Source organism: Pimephales promelas, chromosome 20 (genome assembly GCF_988280905.1).
Source record: "Pimephales promelas chromosome 20, fPimPro1.hap1.1, whole genome shotgun sequence".
NCBI lineage: Eukaryota > Metazoa > Chordata > Actinopteri > Cypriniformes > Leuciscidae > Pimephales > Pimephales promelas.
Window position 1 is genome coordinate 12,297,501 of NC_142788.1, and position 23,241 is coordinate 12,320,741.

Here is a 23,241-nt window from a genome sequence, read left to right on the forward strand (position 1 = left end):
TTGTTTAAATAAAATTTATGACATATTATTGCTGTTTTTACAACATTTTTCATCAAATATCATTAAGTTGAGGCGATTGGTCATCATTTGGATTTTGAAAATTTACAGTAAAAAATTTCAATTATATATATTTTTTAATTAATGGATTAATAGACAATATAAATAATGTCTGGGAACAACGTATAGCTAAGTAAACCTACACAGCCTACACCTTGATTGGCTCAATTGATAATCGGAGACAGGAAGTCTAGTTCAGTTTGACCTTTTCAGACAGGATCTCCACACCTCTACAGACTCATGCAGAAAGGTCAGCACATATATAGTACAAACACACAAGCGGCAAAAATCCTCTGTGAACTTTACAGGCAAATGTCAGTATGGATGGACAACACAAATCAGAGTTCACGCAGGAAAAGTGTGTTGTCATATGGTCTGTCATCTCATCTCTCATTTTTACAGATAACACAAGTGTGTGTCAGTGTGGTTGAGTTATAACTTATAGGGGAAAAAATGTCCCCACAAAGCTGGCAATATTATAAATCCTTGTTCTTGTCAGGACATTTTTTGGTCCTCATGAGGAAAACAGCTTATAAATCATACTAAGTGATGTTGTAAAAATGCATGGGACTTTCCTTCCTAATTGAATCACTGTCTTCCGCTTTGACGAAGCCAAAAATGTCTCTTTTTGATCACAGAGAGACAGCTTCTTGTAAAAAATCTTGTAAAAAGTATAAAAATAAATGAACTCTCACATACTCAGATGAATGTGTGCCATTGATTTTGTTTTCTTTCACCAGCAGTTAGGTCACATTACACTGGTTAACATGCATTGAATTAAAAACCTAAAGGAGTAGAAATACAATATCGTTAAAAAGGTTGTTTTTAATGTTTTTGAAATAAGTCTCACCATTAAAAATACAGTAAAACCAAATATTATTTCAATGTTAAACTAACTGTTTTCTTACGAAAAAGAAGTTTATTCAAGTGTGCCATTAGTATACTTCTTTTAAACTAAAAATAAGAAAGTATACTTTCAGTTTATTTTTCCTGTACTTCTCAGAAGTATACTATATGTACTTCTCAGAAATATACTTCAAATTACACTTAAGTGTACTTGACTTATACTGAGAGAAAAGCAAGTATATTTGTCCTGTTCTTGTACTCAATCTTTTGATCCAGAAATTCTTAAAAGTATAATGAAGTATACAAAGTATACTTGTATAAGTATTACAGTAAAAAAGAAAACTACTTGTATACCCATAAATTCACTTGCAGTACACATGTGATACATAATTATGAACTAGTTGTGCACTTACTGTTACACTTATAGTACACTTAAACATATACTTTTATGTACTAAAAGTAGGCCAATTTAGTCCCAAGCGGTATTAAAATAGTACACTTACAAGTTTACTACTAGTACATAGTGACATTAGTATACTTAATGTATACTTAAAAATATACTTGAACATTACTTAAGTATACTACATAAAATGAACTTGAAATATACTTCTTTTTCATAAGGGTATTTTAAAATGTAATTTAATCCTGTGATGCAAAGCTTAATTTTCAACATCATTACTCCAATCTTGTGTCACATGATCCTTTAGTAAAGTAATGCTATTTGTAAGCATTTGTAACATTATGATGTGTTTACTGTCACTTTTGATCAATTCAATGCATCCTTGCTGAATAAAAGTATTACTTTCTTTCAAGAATCAACATTTTTAACAGAAGTGTACATTTCAATTATTCTGGCTTTAAAATATGATTTAATGAGCTGTGTTTAAAAGCCATTAAAAAGCCGATATACACATTTAAAAATGCCAATTGAATTCCACTTTAAGATGCATAACAAAGCTGTAAATGTATGGTTGAGGAATAGTTTAAAAAAAATTTTATAAACGTTTTAAAGCATTGGTGTCATTTATTGTATTGGGGTTACCAAATAAAGGGCCAGATTTATCAAACAGGGCGAATTAGCGTGAGAGGATAATCCCACAAAAGCGTCGATGGGAGTGGAAAGTTTTGTGTGTGATCTTCTGACGACACACAAATTAAAGAGCACAGACACTCCAGGATCATTTCCATAATGACCAACACAATCTACCAAGAGCAGCGCAAATTAGCCTCTGGTTTAAGACATGCTTTTTTGGGCGTTAAATAGAACCTGTACAATCTTTTTATCCTGTTTCCGTTACAATTTTGTGGGGACCAATCACAAACTGGCTTCCTTATAGAGGAGTAGTTCACTTTAAAAAAAACTTTTGCTGATAATTTACTCACCCCCATGTCATCCAAGATGTCCATGTCTTTCTTTCTTCAGTCGAAAAGAAATTAAGGTTTTTGATGAAAACATTCCACGATTTCCTCCATATAATGGACTTCATTGGGAACCAAATGGTTCAAGGTCCAGATGAGAGTTTCAGTGCAGCTTCAAAGGGCTTTAAATGACAGCAGACGATGAATAAGGGTCTTATCTATCGAAACGATCGCTCATTTTAAAAATAAATAAAAAAGTTGAAGTTTTATAAGCACAAATGCTCGCCTTGCTCTGTTCTGTGATGAGAGTTCGTGACTCTCCTGTTCAAACTCGTTCATCAAAATCTTTTTTCGAGTCATAACTCAAAGGGTCCTAGATAAGACCCTTATTCATCGTCTGGTGTCGTTTAAAGCCCTTTAAAGCTGCACTGAAACTCTCATTTGGACCTTGAACTGTTTGGTTCCCAATGAAGTCCATTATATGGAGAAAATCCCGGAATTTTAATTCAAAAACCTTCATTTCTTTTCGACTGAAGAAAGAAAGACATGGACATCTTGGATGACATGGGGGTGAGTAAATTACCAGCAAAAGTTTTTTTAAAAGTGAACCTTTAACCTCCCTTCAAACAAATCGCTCAAGAGGGTGTAAATACACTCAGTTTCACGTTTTTTGTTGTTGTTGTTTTTTTTTTTTGCACAACCTGCAATTAACGCTCGATGCCATTGCTGATTCTGCAAACCGCTGATCAATGCTCCAAACCAACACGTTTGACACATTTCCTGCCTGGAGTTTTCACTGCAAAGTACGTCACCTGGATCGTTGGTCTGATAGGTTGAAGGACTATCCAATTGCGTGCAGAGTCATTTGAACTACGCCCGTTTATCACGCCTCTTGTGCAGTAGAAAATACACTCCCCAGACCAATGTCCAATCTTAAAAGACTGAGCTTGGTCTGGTGATAGCCACTTTTAGGAAAGTTCTTGTGGAGGTTTGTCATAAATTATCCTAAAAGAATCTGAATATTGTTTTTCCACTCACCCAATTCAATGTCCTGGTCATCGGTGAGGATGAGGATGATGTTAGGGCGGATATTGCGGCGGTCTCGCTGGAACCGTGGTTTCAGTCTCTGATTGGACAGGAAGACGGAGGCATGAGCCACGGCTAACACAGCCAACACCACCAGGAGCCGGGACGCCAGGCCCTGCGTCGCCATGGACAAAACCGATCACCCTCTCAGGGCGCACGCTCACACTACGCTGAGTTCACCTTGTGACACCTGTAGGGAAAACCAGAAACAGACAAGTTCATTTTACAGTTTTAAAGCTGAAATGAGGCAGAAAATGTCACTTCCAAACCAATTTCAGGCTCTCAACCTTGGGCTGGTGACCGCACGCGGTTTGAAGATTGTATTTATGATTAAGTTTAAATTATTAAAGCCATAAACATAATATAAGCATGAACACATTATCCATCCGTTCTTTTTGAAAATGTTCGTCTAATATTTGATCTAATATGTTCCTTGTTACAGAATGTCGAAAGAACATTCAAAAATAACAATCTCATAATGTTTGCAAAATGGAGTGTTCCTTTAACATCCGCATAACCAATGTTTTTAAACCTTTGACAACTTAATGTGTCTTAAAGGAGAGTAGAAAATTCTGTCATCGTTTACTCACCCGCAAATTGTTCAAAACCTGTATGAGTTCCTTCTTTCTGCTGAACACGAAAGAAGATATTGGTAACTAGACGGTTGATGGCACCCATTGACTTCCATAGTAGGACAAAAATATCTGGTAGCCAACATTATTCAAAATATCTTCTTTTGTGTTCAGCAGAAAGAAGAAGCTCGTACAGGTTTGGATAAAAGTGAGAATACGATGACACAATTTTCCTTTTTGGGTGAACTATCCCTTTAACTTAAAGGGATAGTTCGCTTTGAAATTAATTTTTGGCATGTTTTAGCTTACCTCAAGGGCATCCAAGATGTAGGTGTCTTTGTTTCCACAGTATTTTAAATTTTTATATTTTTAGGTCAAACCGTTGGTGTCTGTCAGTCATATAATGGAGGCCTATGGTCACCACCTCAAAGGGCATGCAGAGAGAAGTCCAAATTAAACATGATTTAATGACTCATAAATGTAAGTACACATTGATGGCCTAAGACATGTGTGAGAAAACGAACAGTATTTATATTGTTTTTACCTCGTGTAATCACAGCCACGTCCAAGTGATCTGAGGGCGAGGGCGCTTCTGTCTGCGCAAGCGTGCCGGAAAGCCCCGGAAGTGATCTCTCGTTTCGTGTCTTAGGCCATAAATGTGTACTTACATTTACGAGTCATTAAATCATGTTTAATTTGGACTTCTCTGTGCATGCTCTTTGAGGTGGTGACCATAGACCTCCATTATATGACTGACAGACAAGAACGGTTTGACCTAAAAATATCAAAATTGAAAATACTGTGGAAAAAAAGACACCTAAATCTTGGATGCCCTTGAGGTAAGCTAAAACATACCAAAAATGTATTTCAAAGTGAACTATCCCTTTAAATATATCAATCCACAGTCTTTCCACCATGAGAGATGGCGAACAGTATTTGGAATAAGCCGTCTCTCTCACTGAATTTATATTATGGTCAATGTCTAATTTGAACCCAGTGAATTAGGAACACACACATACTATCTAGGCTAAAGCTTTTATTGATGCACAATGCTGTTTCATGCACTGTAATCATTTCTTGAGCATGAATAATTTAATAGGATGGAATCCCCTTCTCAGCTGCTAATCTGTGTTGGAAAATAAAACCCCACCCACTGCTACCCACCATGAGCTAAATACACACACCACGCACACAGCAGGGACTAATCGGTGTGAGGGGGGTACACTTGGAAAGCATGAACAACCCTGAGAGCAATAACCAGAGGAGTCAGGCTGAGCTGAAGAGGTGTAGTGAGAGGTGGAGGACGTGAACGTGTCACTACTCGGAGTCAAAGAGCAAATCCATGCTGAGAACTTCACTTTCACACAATTATCCCACACAGCGCGACTCTTTAATATTCCAATACTCCTCTGATACTGCTGTGCAGGTGAACACAAGAGAAGTCACCGCACAAATATAACAACTACAGTTACCCATAGACAGTGATGTACCAAATTCTGGCCACTATGATACATTTACATTTAATCACTTAGCAGACACTTTTATTTAAAACAACTTACAAATGAGGAGAACAGTAATAGTGATGAATAAATATGGCTAAAGACTCAGCAGCTCGGGTTAAGTGATTTTAATAATTCATTCCATATTAAAATTCTAAACGATTTTGTCCCAAAAAAAAAAACTAAAACTGTTTTAAAGGCTACAAGTGAATTTGGGCATTACAACATTATGTACAGAATGACAAAATGGATATTCTGAGAAATAATTGGATATAAATGTATATTGAGATATCAGTTAAGCAGACACAGCGGACGGGTTGGGCGGGATTTACAACTTGTGCTCGCAATGATTAAAATATAAGCATGATTTTTAATAATTTTGTAAGTTGCCACCATCTGAAATCCACTGAAATCATCACAAAGGCTGGGTCATTTAACAGCGTGATTAAATTATTGTTTTAAAATAGTTTTTAATACTTAACTTTGAATGAGCTTTAGGTGATAGCAAAGACAATTGATGAAAAAATATTTTCAGGATTTGTAATCACAACATTTTTTCTTTTGTCAAATCAACTTAAATAATTTATATAGTTCAGATAACATAATATTTTGAGTTTCCGATTATTAAATCAATCTCCTTCATTGTATTAACTCAATTTTTCCATTTCAATGAACTTAAAATTTGAAGGCAGCCAGGTTACTTAGTTTTTTAAGTTAAACCAACAATATTTTTTTTACAGTGAGGAGGAAATGAGAATGAAAAAAAAAACCTAACACTAACTTACCAACACCAAAAAATCCCGTAAAATCTGAAAACCATTATGATATATGAATTGTGCATCCTTACTTAATTTGATTCCAAAATAATGCATTAAAAATGAATCATTATTTCTTTTGTCATATCAACTTAAATAATTTATGTAGTTCAGATAACATAATATTTTAAGTTTCTAATGATTAAATCAATCAACCTTCATTGTATTAACTCAATTTTTCCATTTCAATGAACTTACATTTTTAAGGTAGCCCGGTTACTTCATTTTTTTTTAAGTTAAACCAACAGTGAAAACCTCACAGTTAAACTGGACTGTGGTGTGGATTGTGAACAAGACACAAAAATATAATTGAGTGGCAGCTCTTATCCTGAACCCAACATACAGATGTCAGCCTGCACTTATTAACTGCATAATTCGAACTAAACTAACAGCTTTGTTGCTTTGACACAGATGGCAGACTTTAATTTATTCCCTTAATTACCCTCAAGCACAGAACTGCATGGCAGACTTTACTTACAAAAGTTATCCGACTCACATTTACGCTGAATGAGAACAACAAATTATCATCTTTAATTTGATGACGGTAAGGGTAAATGACTTATTATTCATAGGCATATGCCACCCTGCAAAAACACTGAGCTGCAGACATCTGAGATTCAAATCCAAATCCACAAATAAAACAAAGAATTAATATACATATTTCAGCTTATTTTCCTTGGTTGCTAAACGTGTGACATTAATCACATGAAGCATAAGATACTTCTCAAATCATTCAGGTGAATATGACCATCAGGTTTCACACTTACAGTACACTTGTGGATTTCGTGCTGCCGCCTTTAAAGCAAAAGGGCGAAGTACTAGCTATTAATACTCTGATATTCACATTATTTCAAATTCAACTTTTAACTTAGATTGCCATGCTGATTTTATCATTTGAATTAGATTGTGTTTAATCAGGGAAAACGCAAAATTGGATAATTTTCAGAAAAAATGCATATCAATCGGTCCAAATTACGTTTGTTTACAGTAATCTGACTTTTTTTGCTTTTCATGCTAAGGCAGCTGTGTGCCTCAAGGAAAGCTTTTAAAAAGAAGGGAAGGAAAGGAGAGGTGGGAAGAAAACATGACACTAGTCTCTGAGGAGACAAATCACAAACCCCAAATCACAAAGCCACACAAACACGAGTTAGCGATCGAATACAGCACTTAAAACACATATTTCCTGTCAAAAACAATCATGCGTGACTTAATGTGAAACAATGTTATTCTCTGCATAACTCTTGGAAGAACGGCCGATAGAAGAAGAGAGAATTGATTTCCGTGACATTACTGTTATATTTATGGAAACTCCAGGGTCGTCAAGGTCCACAGAACACAATTACACTCACAATGACAGCATAATTTAAAGGATTCTGGGGAATTATAAAGCACATGATATGTCTAATAAGTGGCTTGCGTTCAGTCATTACGTTCTATTTTCGATCCGCATGCTCCGTGCTTCTCTTATTTTACGGCACAGATAAAATTAGCGCGAGGAACGTCCAGCTGATATGACCCTTACAAGCGTATTTGGAGTCTCAGATAAGATTTAAGAGATCTGATGCTGTGGCGAAATATTTCCTATTCAAACACTCTCATTCCCTTGGATGTTTCTCGCTCTTCCCTTGGCTTTCTTACATTACACTGCACTGTATTTGCGTTCCTAGAGATTTCACACTACAGCTGCTTTTGTCCAAAACACAATATAAGGATAAGAGCTCACAGCCACTAGAGAGAGAGACTGAGATGGTCTCTTTTACTGCCAGATCTCAGAGGAACAGTAAAGACAGGGGTTTTAGTCAAAGAATAGACACAAAAGAACAGGATATACCGAATATTGCTATTATGACTTGAGCAGAGACTTTTGAAGCATTTACTTTGCCATTTACAAAACAGGCGGAAAATGTCAAAATAAGCGATGAGATTGTGTTAAAAGTGAGGCATGTTCTCAGGCAACACAAAGCAGCTTATGCTCTAAAGAACCATGTTCAGTAAAGAGTTATTGACATAATCCGAACAAACTATTATTCAGCCAACTAATAGTGTGTGGCGGCACATTTATGTGCATTTATAGGAGTGCGTTTATTATTGTGCTTTTTAATCAGAATTTCGAAGTCCGAACTATCTGTTTCTATAATTTGCTCTGAATTTGAAAATGGTTTGACTTTATATTCTCATGCACATCAAATTCCGATTCAAATTGAACGTAGTATTGACGGATATGTTTCAAGGAATGAACATACAAAAACTGTTATGTACTTTTATATCATGTGCGTATTGGATCTACTGTTAAATGTGCAGTTGAATTTGATCTGGAATATAGATTGAATCTGGATTTAAATGTGCACTAAAAATATCAGAATTTGGATTTAAATCCTGATTTCGATTTCTTTGAGACAAATAAAGGCATGATCGAAACTAAATATAAATCTGAATTGTATCTGGATTTGTATTTAATGTAAATGTAACATCTGGATTTCAATGTGAACTGTAACCTCACGTTGTATCTGAATTTGGATTTAAATATGCGTTTGAATTGTATGCTGATTTTGATTCCTTTGAGACAAGTAAAGGCATTATCTAATCTAAATGTAAATCTGAATTGGGTTTGTATTTAATGTAAATTTAACATCTGGATTTAAATGTGAACTGTAAATCAGATTGTATCTGAATTTGGATTTAAATATGCACTCGAATTGTATCCTGATTTGCTTTATTTGAGACAAATAAAGGCATTATTTAATCTAAATATAAATCTGAATTGTATCTGGATTTGTTTTTAATGTAAATTTAACGTCTAGATTTAAATGGGAACTCAGATTGGATCTGAATTTGGATTTAAATATGCACTCGAATTATATCCTGATTTGCTTTATTTGAGACAAATAAAGGCATTATCTAATCTAAATATAAATCTGAATTGTATCTGGATTTGTATTTAATGTAAATTTAACATCTGGATTTAAATGTGAACCGTGAAATCAGATTGTATCTGAATTTGGATTTAAAAATGCATTTAAATTATATCCTGATTTCGATTCCTTTGAGACAAATAAAGGCATTATCTAATCTAAATATAAATCTGAATTGTATCTGGTTTGTATTTAATGTAAATTTAACATATTTAAATGTGAACCGTGAGCTCAAATTGTCTCTGAATTTGGATTTAAATATGCATTCGAATTGTATCCTGATTTCGATTTCTTTGAGAAAATTAAAAGCATTATCTAATCTAAATATAAATCTGAATTGTATATCGATTTGTATTTAATGTAAATTTAACATCTGGATTTAATTGTGAACTGTGAACTCAGATTGAATTCAAATTGTGATTTAAATATGCATTCGAATTGCATCCCGATTTTGATCTGAGTTATATCTGTGTTTGCACTTGAATTGAATTTGAACAGTGAATTCAATCTGAATTTGGTTTTAAATATGAGTATTTTCATTTAAATACAAATCAGAACTCTATTGAGACATCGCTTTAAATGTAAATCGGAATTGCATCTACTGTAGATTTCCATTTAATTATAAATTTGAAACCGATTTTGGTTTAAAAGATAAATTTAAGTTGAAAGTTTTATGGCTTTAAGAAGACAAAATACAAGAAAATAGAAAAGGAGCAGAATATACAGTAGACAACTTACTAGCCTGAAGTGAGCAGAATCTGGGTTAATGTAGAATACATAACATTACTGTCCCTCAACAGAGGCACAAACCCAACTTCACTTTTCAGGAAAACACCTCTCCTCCACCCGTCCCTCACTTCTTCCGCCCTTCTACATCCCTTTTCCTCTTCTCTCAGCATCTCCCGCTTGTTAGGACTGTCATCCCTCTCTCTTTCTACTCTCAAACACCTCTCTCGAGTCTCGATCCCCCTGTTCCGTGAGTACCTCATGGTGTTGATGTCAGATCCTCGGTCTCGCTCAGCACAGCTGCTCATCCCACATGGAAGTAGAAATATCCAGATACGGAGCGCGAGGGCTACGGGACCATCTTAATGTGATCCTCGATAACAAGATACAGTGGTAACACTCCACACACAGCACTTACTCATCTGTCTGTAGGTCGCTCTCTCTTTCTCTGTGTGCGCTCTCTTCTCTCTGCACTTCTCTTCTCTCCACCCAGCTCTTTCCTTCTAGCTTTATCGCACCCTCTCTCTCTCTCTCTCTCTCCCTCTCTCTCCTGCTATAATTCCATTCCCACTCGTCTCATCTCCGGCATCCACTCTCTCAGGATTGATGTGTTGTAACCTTGAGCTCTGCCGCTTTCAATTTATTGTCCCTCTCACACCGTCCCATCTTCTGTAAGGGTTAACGGAGCATCGCGACGTAACAAAAACCGAGGACGAGGGTCCCATCTGCGTCCCGTTTATGCTCCGCCGACCACGCTGCTCTGCATACAAGAACATTCATTTACATTACATTATATTAGCAAGCACCTCAAGCCAAAGCCCTCGCTATTTCTATTTACATGAGTTCTAATGAAAGCCCGCCACATTTAAATTTAGATGAATCACCGCAATAGCCGCAGTTTCATTTGCAGAAAAAAAGAAACGTTGCTTATATTAACATACCAATGATTTGTGTGTGCAAACTGCATGCAAATGGATGCGATTGGTGTTGAAATTCACTGTGCCAGCTGTGTTGAAAATGCATTCGAAGCAAGTTGCATTTATGCACAGATTTGTTGATAATATGTTAGAATTATTTATATTTATATATTATTTGTATACATGTGTACATAATATTTTTATTCTATACAATGCTGGGTTGTTTCAACCCAAATTTGGGTCAAATATGGACAAACTCAAACATTGGGTTATAAATGTAATTTAAAAAACTGTAACCCAATGGCTAGGTTTGACCCAAAATTGGGTCAAAAATGGACAAACCCAAATGTTGGGTTAAAAATATAAGTAAAAAAACGAACAGTTAAAAGTGAAAGTTGAAGTTGGGTTCAAATTTTAAATTTCATTTATAACCCAACATTTGGGTTAAAACAATCCAGCATTGTTTAGTGTAAAATGTCATATTCTAATATATATATAAACAATTCTACAATTCTTCACAAGTATATAAAAAATAAATTCTATTTGTTTGTATATTTTTATTGATTTATTATTTTAATTGTTTATTTATTATTATTTGCGTATTTATAATATGTTAATGGTCTTTTCAAGTCAAAATTACAGGTGTGTGTATATGTGTGTGTGTGTGTGTGTGTGTGTGTGTGTGTGTGTGCGTGTGTGTGTGTGTGTGAGAGAGATTTATCTTTTTAGTCTACAATTTTTAAGCACTTTTGATTTCTTTCCATAGTTCATGTTAAATCGATTTGTGGTTTGAAAAAATGTATTTAGTTTTTTATTAATGTAAGCACAAAGGTAAAAAAAAAAAAGGTTTCAGATTAAGTATTTAAACTTATGTATGCCACACCGCAGGATGTGTTAAAATCCCCAAAGCATTTAATGTCTTTGACTAGCATGACATTTACTACTAGTTAAATACTGCCTTTCATGAACACGAGATAAATGTGTGTTGTAAAGTGGTGTGAGTAAAAGACAACCATACAAGATAAAGCCCGGATAACAGAAGAGGTTTTGTGTGTAAAGACGCTGATGGACTATGGCCGTCTGGGGCAGAGAGGTATTGATTCAACATGCGTACTTGAACAAACACACACACACACACACACACACACACATAGAGAAATGACGACAGGCAAGAAGCACTTCAGACATCTGTCTATGACCCTAAAGCCAACTGGAATTTCGCTAATACAACTATTCTGCTTTGAATTTCCAGAAAATTTTGCTACAGTTCCCACTTTGAGGAGATCACCAGACCGTGGCTTTGTCAGATAGACAGAAAGAGAGAGAGAGAAAAAAAGAACTGTCAAATTGGCTTTCTTTTTAATTAACATTGTCCATTTGCTCTTCTTATCATACATTAAAAATTGTCACCCAGAAATACTGTGTGTGTGTGTGTGTGTGTGGTTATCATGCCGCTTAAGAAGATCTATTCAATCCATTTTCACTCACTGTGACACTGCACATAGAGACGCTAGTGAAGGTAAAACCAAAAGCATGGGATTTATTTAAGCAAACACATTTTAGCACACAGGCCTTTATCAGTGTTAAAAGAAAACTATGTATATCGGTACAATATTGATTATTAGCCAATATTAGAGATTTAAATGTATATATATATATATATATATATATATATATATTACACTCTAAAAAAATGCTGGGTTGTTTTAACCCCATTTTGGGTAAAATATGGACAAACCCAGTCATTGCGTTAAAAATGTAATATAAAAATGTAACCCAATGGCTGGGTTCGTCCATATAGGGTTAAAACAACCCAACATTTTTTAAAGTATTTTTTTGTATTTAATTTTAAAGCTTGTATCTTTATTTTTACATTTAGGTTACCTTTGTTGAAATTTTATGCATACTTAAAGTAAGTATTTTATGCATACTTAATACTAAAAATAAAATAAAAATATTATATATATATATATATATATATATATATGTATTTATTTAGATCAAATAGTATATACTACACTAATATAGAATATGAAATAAAAAAATCAACTTAACTATATGCAGAATTTTAAGGAGTATTTCAAATGAAAACAAATGAAGATGACAATAAATGAGAAATTAAGAGAAAAGTATATATAAAAAACATTTCACATAAAAACAACTGAAAACAGTCAGAGGAACTAATGAATGCAAGAAAACAGAATCTATTATCTATTTTAGAAGAATATAATACTTTTACACAGTAATACAATCAAGATAATTCCCACACACAGCAAAAACACACCATAAAAAAACAAAAGTAAAACACAAAGCTCTAAAACCGGTGGATGAAAATGTTCCCCGCCCCAGATATCCAATAAAACACACTGGAACAGTAAAGCAGAAATAAATAATGGAAAATGTAACAAAACGAACCTCAAATGACAGCAATTCAACAATCACCTGATGCTCATATCAGTACAACAGCACAAGCTCAATATCTCACGATCAGTCAAACACACTTCAGGTCTGCAGAGCACTGCGTTGACGAACATGTGGACAGCTTATATTAAATAAGGGCATTAATACAGAGTCCTTGATGATAACAGCAATTAATCCTTCTTCATTAGTGTCTGCTATCCTCTAATTACACCTGCTAATTATAATTCATCTCTCGCTTTCTCTCTGCACTGCTCTGCATTAGAACGCCGACGTATCTTTTCCTCCAACATCATTTAAAAAATGTGACTAAAAATCTCATTTCAGAATTGCATCGCCATCACGTAGACTTAATGTAATGCCGACCAAAGTGTCGTCAAGGGAAATGTTTGTCATTTAAAATGAATTGTGTTTGCAAATGCCCTAAATGATGTGAATTATGAGGCAGAGAGCGTTGAAATAGGGTGTAAAACTGTTTAATGGAGAGAAGCAGTGAGGGCTAACTGGTTTGTGTAAACAAGCAGACAACAGTCTTCTGTTTTTGCTGGAGTTTGTGTAAGGTAATTATAATCCACTGAAAAGATGTATGAAAACACTGATGAAAAAAAAAAAACCCAGCATCAAGGGACTGTGTTTCAAAAAAAACTTTCAAAAGTTTGGGATTGGTAAGAAAATTAATTCATTTATTCAGCAAGGATGCATTAAATTGATTGAAAATGACAGTAAAAACATGTATAATGTCTTAAATATTATGTCACAAATGATTTCTCTCTCAAATGTATGCTCTATTGTTAAAAAAAAAACACTGAAAAAAACAAAGATTCCCGGTGAAATAAACAGCAAACCTGTTTTACGAACATTGAAAATAATACGAAATGTATATAGAGCAGGAAATCAGCATATTATAATGATTTCCGAAGAATCATGTGAGACTGAAGACTGGAGTACGTTGTTGAGTGGATTGCAGTGTGGTTGCTAGGGTGTTACGAATGGTCGCTAGGCAGTTGATTACTGGCCCAAGTCTTTCCTCGTATACTTTATATATATATATTTTTTGCCAAAAATCACCAAAAAATAAATAGAGTTACTGTGCGTTCACACCAGACGCGAATAGCGCATCAAATTCACGGCTAACACGTCTAGTTATACGCTTGAACACTTGGAATCCAAGCGCGTCAAGAGCGAAATTGACCCGACAAACAAAAGTTTTTTTGAATCGAAACCTGTTGGCGGCCATCTTTTTTTATGTTATTCGAGCATTCATTGAGATATTCACCGCACTGGAGAGTAGAACAGCGGCGTGGGGTTCATCGTCGCCGTATTTGTGTCCACCAGACCCTTCGGAGGCGAACCGTTTGACGAGTTTTACCATTTGCTCTGTCCCGCGTTCAGTTTGATGACCTGTTGTCCCACATCGGAGCGAGGATCACTCTCGCCCTCATCCACCTAATCTGTCATTTATTTTTGTTTTGACGATAAATAGAGCCAGCCTCCAAAAGTTATTAACCTGTCCTGTGATCTTTTCTCTCTCATGTCTAGACACGAATTTATGCACATGTGTGTTGTTGGTTGTCTTTACATTATAATAATATTTCATAATCTAGATATGGAATAAATAACATTTAATACAAAATGAACATGTCTCGTATACTGAAATAAAGTTTTGAGTGATGAAATATTTGTTTTGTTGTGCATTAGAACCACACCAGGCATTTAGTCATATTACAAAATAATTTATAGAAGCATCCAGATCCTTCACCATGTGCGCAAACAGCTAGGCTCCTGATTGGTTAACGCGGTGCGAATTGACGCCAAAGTTCAGATTTTTCAACTCAGTAGGCGGCAGATGCGAATTCACGTCAAACGCATGAATGCACAAATAGCACTAACTAAATCATTCGCGCTTAACACGGCAGACGCTCAATTCGCGCGAACTTGGCACGCAAATGAGGCGTATTCGCGTCTACCGCGCTGCGCTCTACGCCTCATTCGCGCCGCAGGAATTTTTTACGTGCGTAACGTGTCTTTGCATTGACTTAACATTGAAATCACTCACGCCTGACGCACTATTCACATCCGGTGTGAACGCACCGTTATGGTGTGTTCACACCGAACTCAAATAGAGCGTCAAATACGCGTCTATCCAACCCGATCTCACAACCAAGTCGTACGAATTCGACGAATGATTAAAAGTGGCTAATTCGTAACAATTCATATGACCTCACTCGTACGAATTAATACGATTTTGCTACATCGTACATATTTTACGACTTGGCCAATTCGTATGAATTCGTACGAATGACCTACCCCTTACCCCGCCCCTAAACCTAACCATCACGTGGGTTTAGACAAATCGTACGAATTAGTACGAATTAGCCACTTTTTAATCATGCGTCGAATTCGTTGTAATTGGTCGTGAGATAGTGTTGGTCTATCGCATCTAGTTAGACGAACATTCGCTCGAGTTCAAATTTTTAAACTTGCGCGGAAGACATTCACGGCAAACGCGTCGCCCAATTCGCATCATTCGCATCTACTCGCGCAAGTAATTAAATTCGCGTTTGGTGTAAACAAACCAGTAGGGTACTAAAACTAGACTTGTGCGCTCTCGGGTGGACTTGACACGGACTTGGACTTTTACAGTCAAATCCACGTCATACTGTATGTAATACAGTATGAAAAATTCAACATTCAACATAAACATTTGGCTTGTAACAATAAATTCATGTTTGTTGTGTAATTATGACACACATCTTGCTTGTTTAATGCCCTGTATGTTTTCCTCTTGTGTATCTGAGTGATTTACAACTATTAGAATAAACAGTCAGAGGATTTTCAGATTTGGCTGAAGAAGTCTGTGTGTGTGTGTGTGTGTGTGTGTGTGTGTGCACGCATTTGATTGACATGCTAAAACGATGGCATACAGAGAGTAGTAATTTAGTTTTAGAGAGGCTGTAAAGAACTAGTAGTCTGTAATGTGTTTTAAATTACTGATGCCGTTCAGAGAAATTAAATAAACACACATGCATAACTTGTAAACTTCTGACAGCGCTTGCTCAAGATGTTTCTCTGAAAGCAAAATGAATGACGTATTACAAAGAGAACAGAGAGAGAGAGAAATAAAATAGAAGAACATGCTCATGCAATGTGAATATATTCACTCATGCAATCAAATGCTGAAGCACATTGGAAAACAACAATGCATGCTAAAGAACTCCCGCCAATGTATTTTTGCAACTTATCACTGCTCCATAGCCCGTGTGTGTGTGTGTGTGGGGGTGCGCTTGACATGCTCTCATTGAGTATGTGCCAGGGCTGCTAATTAATTTGCACATTAACCAAATGTGTGCATTTGCGTGTGAGTGTGTGTTTGCATGAATACACCGAAATAATAAAAAGACTTGCCTTATTCACACGGCTTCTTGGAAAATCAAATGCACCATACCAAGAGTTCTCTCTACACCGTGTAAAGGATTTAGTGTGATTTCTGTTTAACACATTAAGCTCTTTTATACATTATTCAGTGTTGCTAATTATTCCCAGATCTCACTGGGCAGTGTGCAAAAAAGATAAAAGTGGCTTAAACGAAGTGTGACCTTTTCCCTTCTGTTTATTTCAGTGTTGTTTTTCTGCTGCTGCTTTGTTAATTAATTAGTCATTTAGCTGACACCTTCTAGTCCAAAACGACTGAGTAAAATGACAATCCCTCTGGAGGAACCTGGGGTCAGGAGCCAGGCACGAGGGTGTGTTGTCGACCACTCAAACATGCATACTTCACTAAGCTACAACTCAATCCTTTTCACCTCACATTACAGAAATGTAACATTAATCACAAAATACAAACAGTCCAAAATAATAGCATCAACTCCATGACACAATGTCTCGTTCTACCTTTGGGAAGCTTTAAAGGGATAGTTCACTTTGAAATTAATGTTTGATATGTTTTAGCTTACCTCAAGGGCATCCAAGATGTAGGTGTCTTTGTTTCCGCAGTATTTTCAATTTTGATATTTTTAGGTCAAACCGTTCTAGTCTGTCAGTCATATAATGGAGGTCTATGGTCACCACCTCAAAGAGCATGCACAGAGAAGTCCAGATTAAACATGATTTAATGACTCGTAAATGTAAGTGCACATTGATGGCCTAAGACACGAAACGAGCGGTTTGTGTGAGAAAACGAACAGTATTTATATCGTTTTTACCTCTTGTAATCACAGTCACGTCCAAGTAATCTGAGGGCGAGGGCGCTTCTGTCTGCGCAAGCGTGCCGGAAAGCGCCGGGAGTGATCTAAATATATATCGTCTTCCATTATGATTTCCAGTCTAAATTTGTTTAGATCTTCACAGTGAAGGATAACACTTCCAAAATGTCTGGGTAAACAATGAGTGATGTACACGCGCGAGACATCACTTCCGGTGCTTTCCGGCACTTGCGGAGACTGAAGTGCCCTCGCCCTACTTGGACGTGACTTGGACGTTGTGATTACAAGAGGTAAAAACGATATAAATACGGTTCGTTTTCTCACACCAACCGCTCGTTTCGTGTCTTAGGCCATCAATGTGTACTTACATTTACGAGTCATTAAATCATGTTTAATTTAGACTTCTCTGTGCATGCTCTTTGAGGTGGTGACCATAGACCTCCATTATATGACTGACAGACAAGAACGGTTTGACCTAAAAATATCCAAATTTAAACTACTGTGGAAACAAAGACACCTACATCTTGGATGCCCTTGAGGTAAGCTAAAACATACCAAAAATTAATTTCAAAGTGAACTATCCCTTTAATGTCTGTTCACACCAAGGACGATAACTACACTGATAAAGGTAAACATGTAAAAATCTAACTAAAAGTAAAAGAATAGCAGAGTCTTTAACAACTATAATGATAATTTCAAAACAATTTGTTTTTCAGCTAATGAGCGCTAAAAACACTGACAGCCAATCAGAATCCACTCCTTTAAAGAGCTCAAGCAATTAATGAGGCAGGCGTTTCTATTATTGTGCGTTGGTGTGGACGCTAAAAGAGTTATCATTATAGTTATAGTTCTTATAGTGTGCACTCTGATTGGTTGTTGCCACACTGCATTGCTGTACATGCGCATCAGTTTGAAATCAGCCCAAATTTATTGCATCAGCAACTGTCTCTGCCGCTCTTTGAAAATGAATGCATAACGAATTTCTCTCAAACTGCATGAACAACCTCTTGGTTAGTCCCTTGATTCAATGAATCAATATGCCTTTTGATTTAAGACACTTGGAAAGTAGTTGTTCTACAGTGAAGAGGGTCATTACTTAACCCAATTTACCTTTCATTTGCAAAGTTTACAGAGAGTTGCCTTGCTGTATTATTGAGATTCTGCTCACTACTAGCAGTGAATTTTAGTTTGCCTGCGAGGCTCAAAGCACTGCAGTTCCTTCTGAACCCAATTGCCTCTTTTTCCCTAAAGAATCTCTTTATCTTTAAGCAGTGCAGTTGAGGATCACAGTTCACCCCCTTTTGCCGCTGAAAAGTCGAGGCTAAAACACAAGCTGATGGATTCCACCGGTGTGTTACAGTTTCCTTCTGCTCTCAGGGTAAGGTAGGAGAAGCTCTTGCAGTTGAGCGTGCGGTAACCCTGCCAGGGGGACAATTTTCGAACCGATTCCACGAACTCCTGAGTTAACATTTGTCTTCGGCTTTTCGTTGGGGCCACGTAACTTTCATGTTCTCTTTTTAGATGGAGAATATTAATGGAGAAAGGTACCCCAATCCCAATTCACCCCTTGGTCCTACCCCTTGTTTCTGAGTTACAAGGGCCAATGGGGTTGAAATATTCCCCTACGAAATGGAACAACCCTTCATGAACCCGATACGTCATCAGTCGTCGGCGATGGCTCTGTCGTTACAGACTTTTTACAGGATTTTTTAAAAATTAACACATCATTTCCAGTATTGACAGACTGTTTATTTTGTGATGTATACGAAATGTTTTACATTTTTAAAATATGGTATTGTGTAATAATTTTGTCTAATCGATTTAAATGTCTGTAGTACTTATGATACAAATAAAAACTAATTCTATTTCAAAATGATGAAATCTAATTAATATTTAGTACAAATAAAACTAATTAGTGTACTGAATACTGATTTGATTTTTACAGTAATGTACTGTATTACACAATTACAGTACCACGTACTTACTGTAAAACTGAAATACAGTAACTGTACGTTATGGTACTGTAAATCTTGATCTTGATGTAAAAAAAAAAACTTGAAAAGTCTAAACAAATACAAATAAATAAAAATATAATTTTACAGTACAAATAAAAATAATTAGTGCACTGATTGGATTTTTACAGTAATGTACTGTATTACACAATTACAGGACCATGTACTGTACTTACTGTAAAACTGAAATACGTTATGGTACTGTAAATCTTGATCTTGACGTAAAAAAACAAAAAACTTGAAAAGTCTAAAAGTGTAGTTAAAAAACTTCATACAGACTTTCCACTGTAAAAAATTGATGGTTTAACTTAAAAAAAAAAAATAAGTAACCTGGTTGCCTTAAAATTTTAAGTTCATTGAACTGGAAAAAGTGAGTTAATACAACGAAGGAGAATGATTAAACCACCAGAAACTCAAAATTATATGTTATCTGAACTAAATAAATGATTTAAGTTGATTTGACAAAAGAAAAAATGTTGTGATTACTACACTGTAAAAAAATATTGTTGGTTTAACTTAAAAAAGTAAGTAACCTGGGTTGCCTTAAAATCTTAAGTTGATTGAACTGGAAAAAGTGAGTTAATACAATGAAGGAGATTAATTTAATAATCAGAAACTCAAAATAATAAGTTATCTCAACTAAATAAATTATTATAAAGTTGATTTGACCAAAGAAAATATGTGATTACAAATCTTGAAAATATTTTTTTACAGTGTGTGGGCTTCTGCAGGGAACGAGAAAAGGAGGGAACCATATAGATGCACTAATTTGACCCCTGGATTCAGTGTGCATGTAAAATAAAAAATACATTATGAGGCAGGAATGAGTGTGTGTGCATGTGCTTCAACTTAAATCCCACACGGGAGGAGATGGCACTTATATTTTTGTGTTTGAACGGATATGACAGTGATGTACATACTCTTTTTGTGATACCCTTACGAATATTCCCACATATGCCTCAGCTTGTCTCGACATGCAAAGGGAGACTGAAGCCTTCTGGGTATATCAGACCACTGAGACGCCAAACTCTACAGTGCTGCTTCCATTCCCTCCAGAACTCCATTCAGTTTACCAACAAAAAAATGCTTTCAGATTTAAATCGCTCCATGACAAGCCATTTACCCTGACAATAACCATTCCCATCCTCTTTTCTCCTGCAGATGTATCATTAAAAATGGAGAAAGGCGGATAGGGAGAGAGAGAGAGAGAGAGAGAGAGAGAGAGAGAGAGAGAGAGAGAGAGAGAGAGAGGAGAGGGGCTGGTGGATGTTGTACTGTCTCCTTGTCTCATATTAGAATCCCATTAAATAATCCCAGTCGTTTCCGCCAGCGTGATGCGTCTGTTTGTGTGCACACTGATCAGTTACGGCATTGCATTACGCACACTGCTAGCGGATACAGAATAACAGGATCAAAAATAATAAGCAGTTACTGTACCTGAGCTTACATTTTCTATGTAAAATATTATTCCATTATATAACTCACCATTTGCTTCTCATTTAATATAGACTTACTTAAGTTTGTTTAATTAACATAATGTGCAGTAAAGTGTGGAGTCATTAAGATTTTTTTTTTGACCGTAAAGAAATTTATAAAAATGTAAAAGATTTCTATTCAAAAAACAGTTTATCAAACTCTCTATTAATTAGAGAATTTTGGAAAACATGTATCACGATTTCCACAAAAATATTAAACAGCAAAACTGTTGATAATAATAATAAATGTTTCTTGAGCATCAAATCATCATATTAGAATGATTCGGAAGGATCATGTGACTCTTTAGTTTGATCACAAGAATAAATTACATTTTAAAATACATTAAAATAGAAAACAGTTATTTTGAATTGTGATAATATTTCACAATAGTATGTTTTCACTGTAATTTTGATCAAATAAATGTAGCCTTGGTGAGAGACTTAGTAGGGTATAGTTCAATCGTGTGACACTGAATCACTGAATCATTGATCATGTGACACTGTCAACATTGTGCAACCTTCATGTTGTTTCAAACTTTTATATCTTCCATGGAACAAAAAGAACAAAATATGGAGACTGAAGCTGTAAAACCCCCAAAATTATACAAAAACTGCTTGTGTATTCAAAAATATTGTTGAATCATGCTCATTTGGTATTCACTTGAAGATGATGACACGTGAATGATAAATGAGGGTTTGGAACAACATGAGGTTGAGCAATTTATTATCCCTTTAAACATATTGATCTTTAGATGTCATGTTGCCTAAGTACACTATTAATAAAGAATCAGCATGGAATAATGCAATGTGTTTTGCACTGATATTTGGACAATTTGCAGAAAAGCTGTGTGTAGAGCTGATTTCATCATGGTGTGTTCAATGCAGTAAGAGAAAACAGCCATGTTGTTGGAAGTAAACCAAAGTATCTAAACGAATACACAAAGAGGTCAATGTGCAGATCTTTACTTCTGATTCTGTGTGGGCCTGATCAGGGATACACAGAAGAAATAAACACACAAAACATAAACCCTGACCTCTTTGCTTACACCCTGAAGTGAAACACTCATTATCATGCGCACAGTAACAGTTCAGATGGACCTCCGCTACTTCCAGATCCATTGCTATGGCAACATCGCACGTCTGCTCGTACAACTGCACAGGTCTCTCTCTCTCTCTCTCTCTCTCTCTCTGTGTGTGATGGACTCATTCAGAAGAGGCTAAACTCTCAGCAGGGTGAATGCGCTGTATCTCACAAATTCTCATTTGTCTTTCTCATTTGTATTTTTGTGAGTGTCACAGTACATTAGTTCTAGGTCTCCTTTAACAGTGTGTCAAAGTGCACTTTTACCCAGCCTTGCTTCCTTCATTGCTCCATTATCCCATTTTGACCCACACACTTCATCCATCATTTTCTCTCTCTCCCACAGTGCCGTCTCTTCTACTTCACTCTGAACACTCTACCTGTTTTATCATCAATACCAAATGCTGCCCTAGAGGGAGAATCCAAGAAAACTATAAAAACGAGAACGCAGAACAACATCCACTATTCTGACCGTAATAATCCATCTACTGCCTCCCACAGCAAAGAGATTACTTGGAAATATTATTTATTTGAAATAATTAATTTAGTAGAATGTATCTATAATAATAATAATAATAACAACAAGGAATCTGTCAACAAGCTTCCAATGCACAAGTACAAGATTGAAAGAATGATGGATGGATGGGTGGGTGGATGGATGGATGGATGAAAGGGTGGATGGATAGATGGGTGGGTGGATGGATGGATGAAAGGGTGGATGTATAGAAGGATGGATGGATGAAAGGGTGGATGGATAGATGGGTGGGTGGATGGATGGATGAAAGGGTGGATGTATAGAAGGATGGATGGATGGATGGGTGGTTGGATGGGTTGATGGATGGATGGATGGATGGATGGGTGGATAGATGGTTGGATGGGTGGATGGATGGATGATGGATGGATGAATGGGTGGATGGATGGATGGATGGATGGGTGGTTGGATGGGTTGGATGGATGGATGGATGGATGGTTGAATGGGTGGATGGATGGATGGATGGATGGTTGAATGGGTGGATGGATGGATGGATGGATGGATGGGTGGATAGATGGATGAATGGTTGGATGGGTGGATGGATAGATGAATGGGTGGATGGATAGATGGATGGATGGATGGATGTATGGATAGTTGAATGGGTGGGTGGATGGATGGATGGATGGATGGATGGAAGGATGGGTGGTTGGATGGGTGGACGGGTGGATGGATGGATGGATGGATGGGTGGATGGATGGATGGATGTATGGATAGTTGAACGGGTGGGTGGAT

General features: G+C 36.2%; 1 protein-coding gene across 10 annotated transcripts in view; it reads right to left on the minus strand.

The window, feature by feature from the left end:
- Positions 1-23,241, minus strand: part of sulf2b (sulfatase 2b) — a 169,593-nt gene that overhangs the window by 37,177 nt on the left and 109,175 nt on the right. For 7 of the 10 annotated variants that reach the window (XM_039658365.2, XM_039658394.2, XM_089124663.1 and 4 more), the window contains one exon: positions 3,301-3,538. In XM_039658365.2, coding sequence (XP_039514299.2) covers positions 3,301-3,475 — 175 coding nt within the window. In that variant the 5' untranslated portion in view covers positions 3,476-3,538. The other 3 variants (XM_089124664.1, XM_039658386.2, XM_039658370.2) reach the window with 3 other exon arrangements.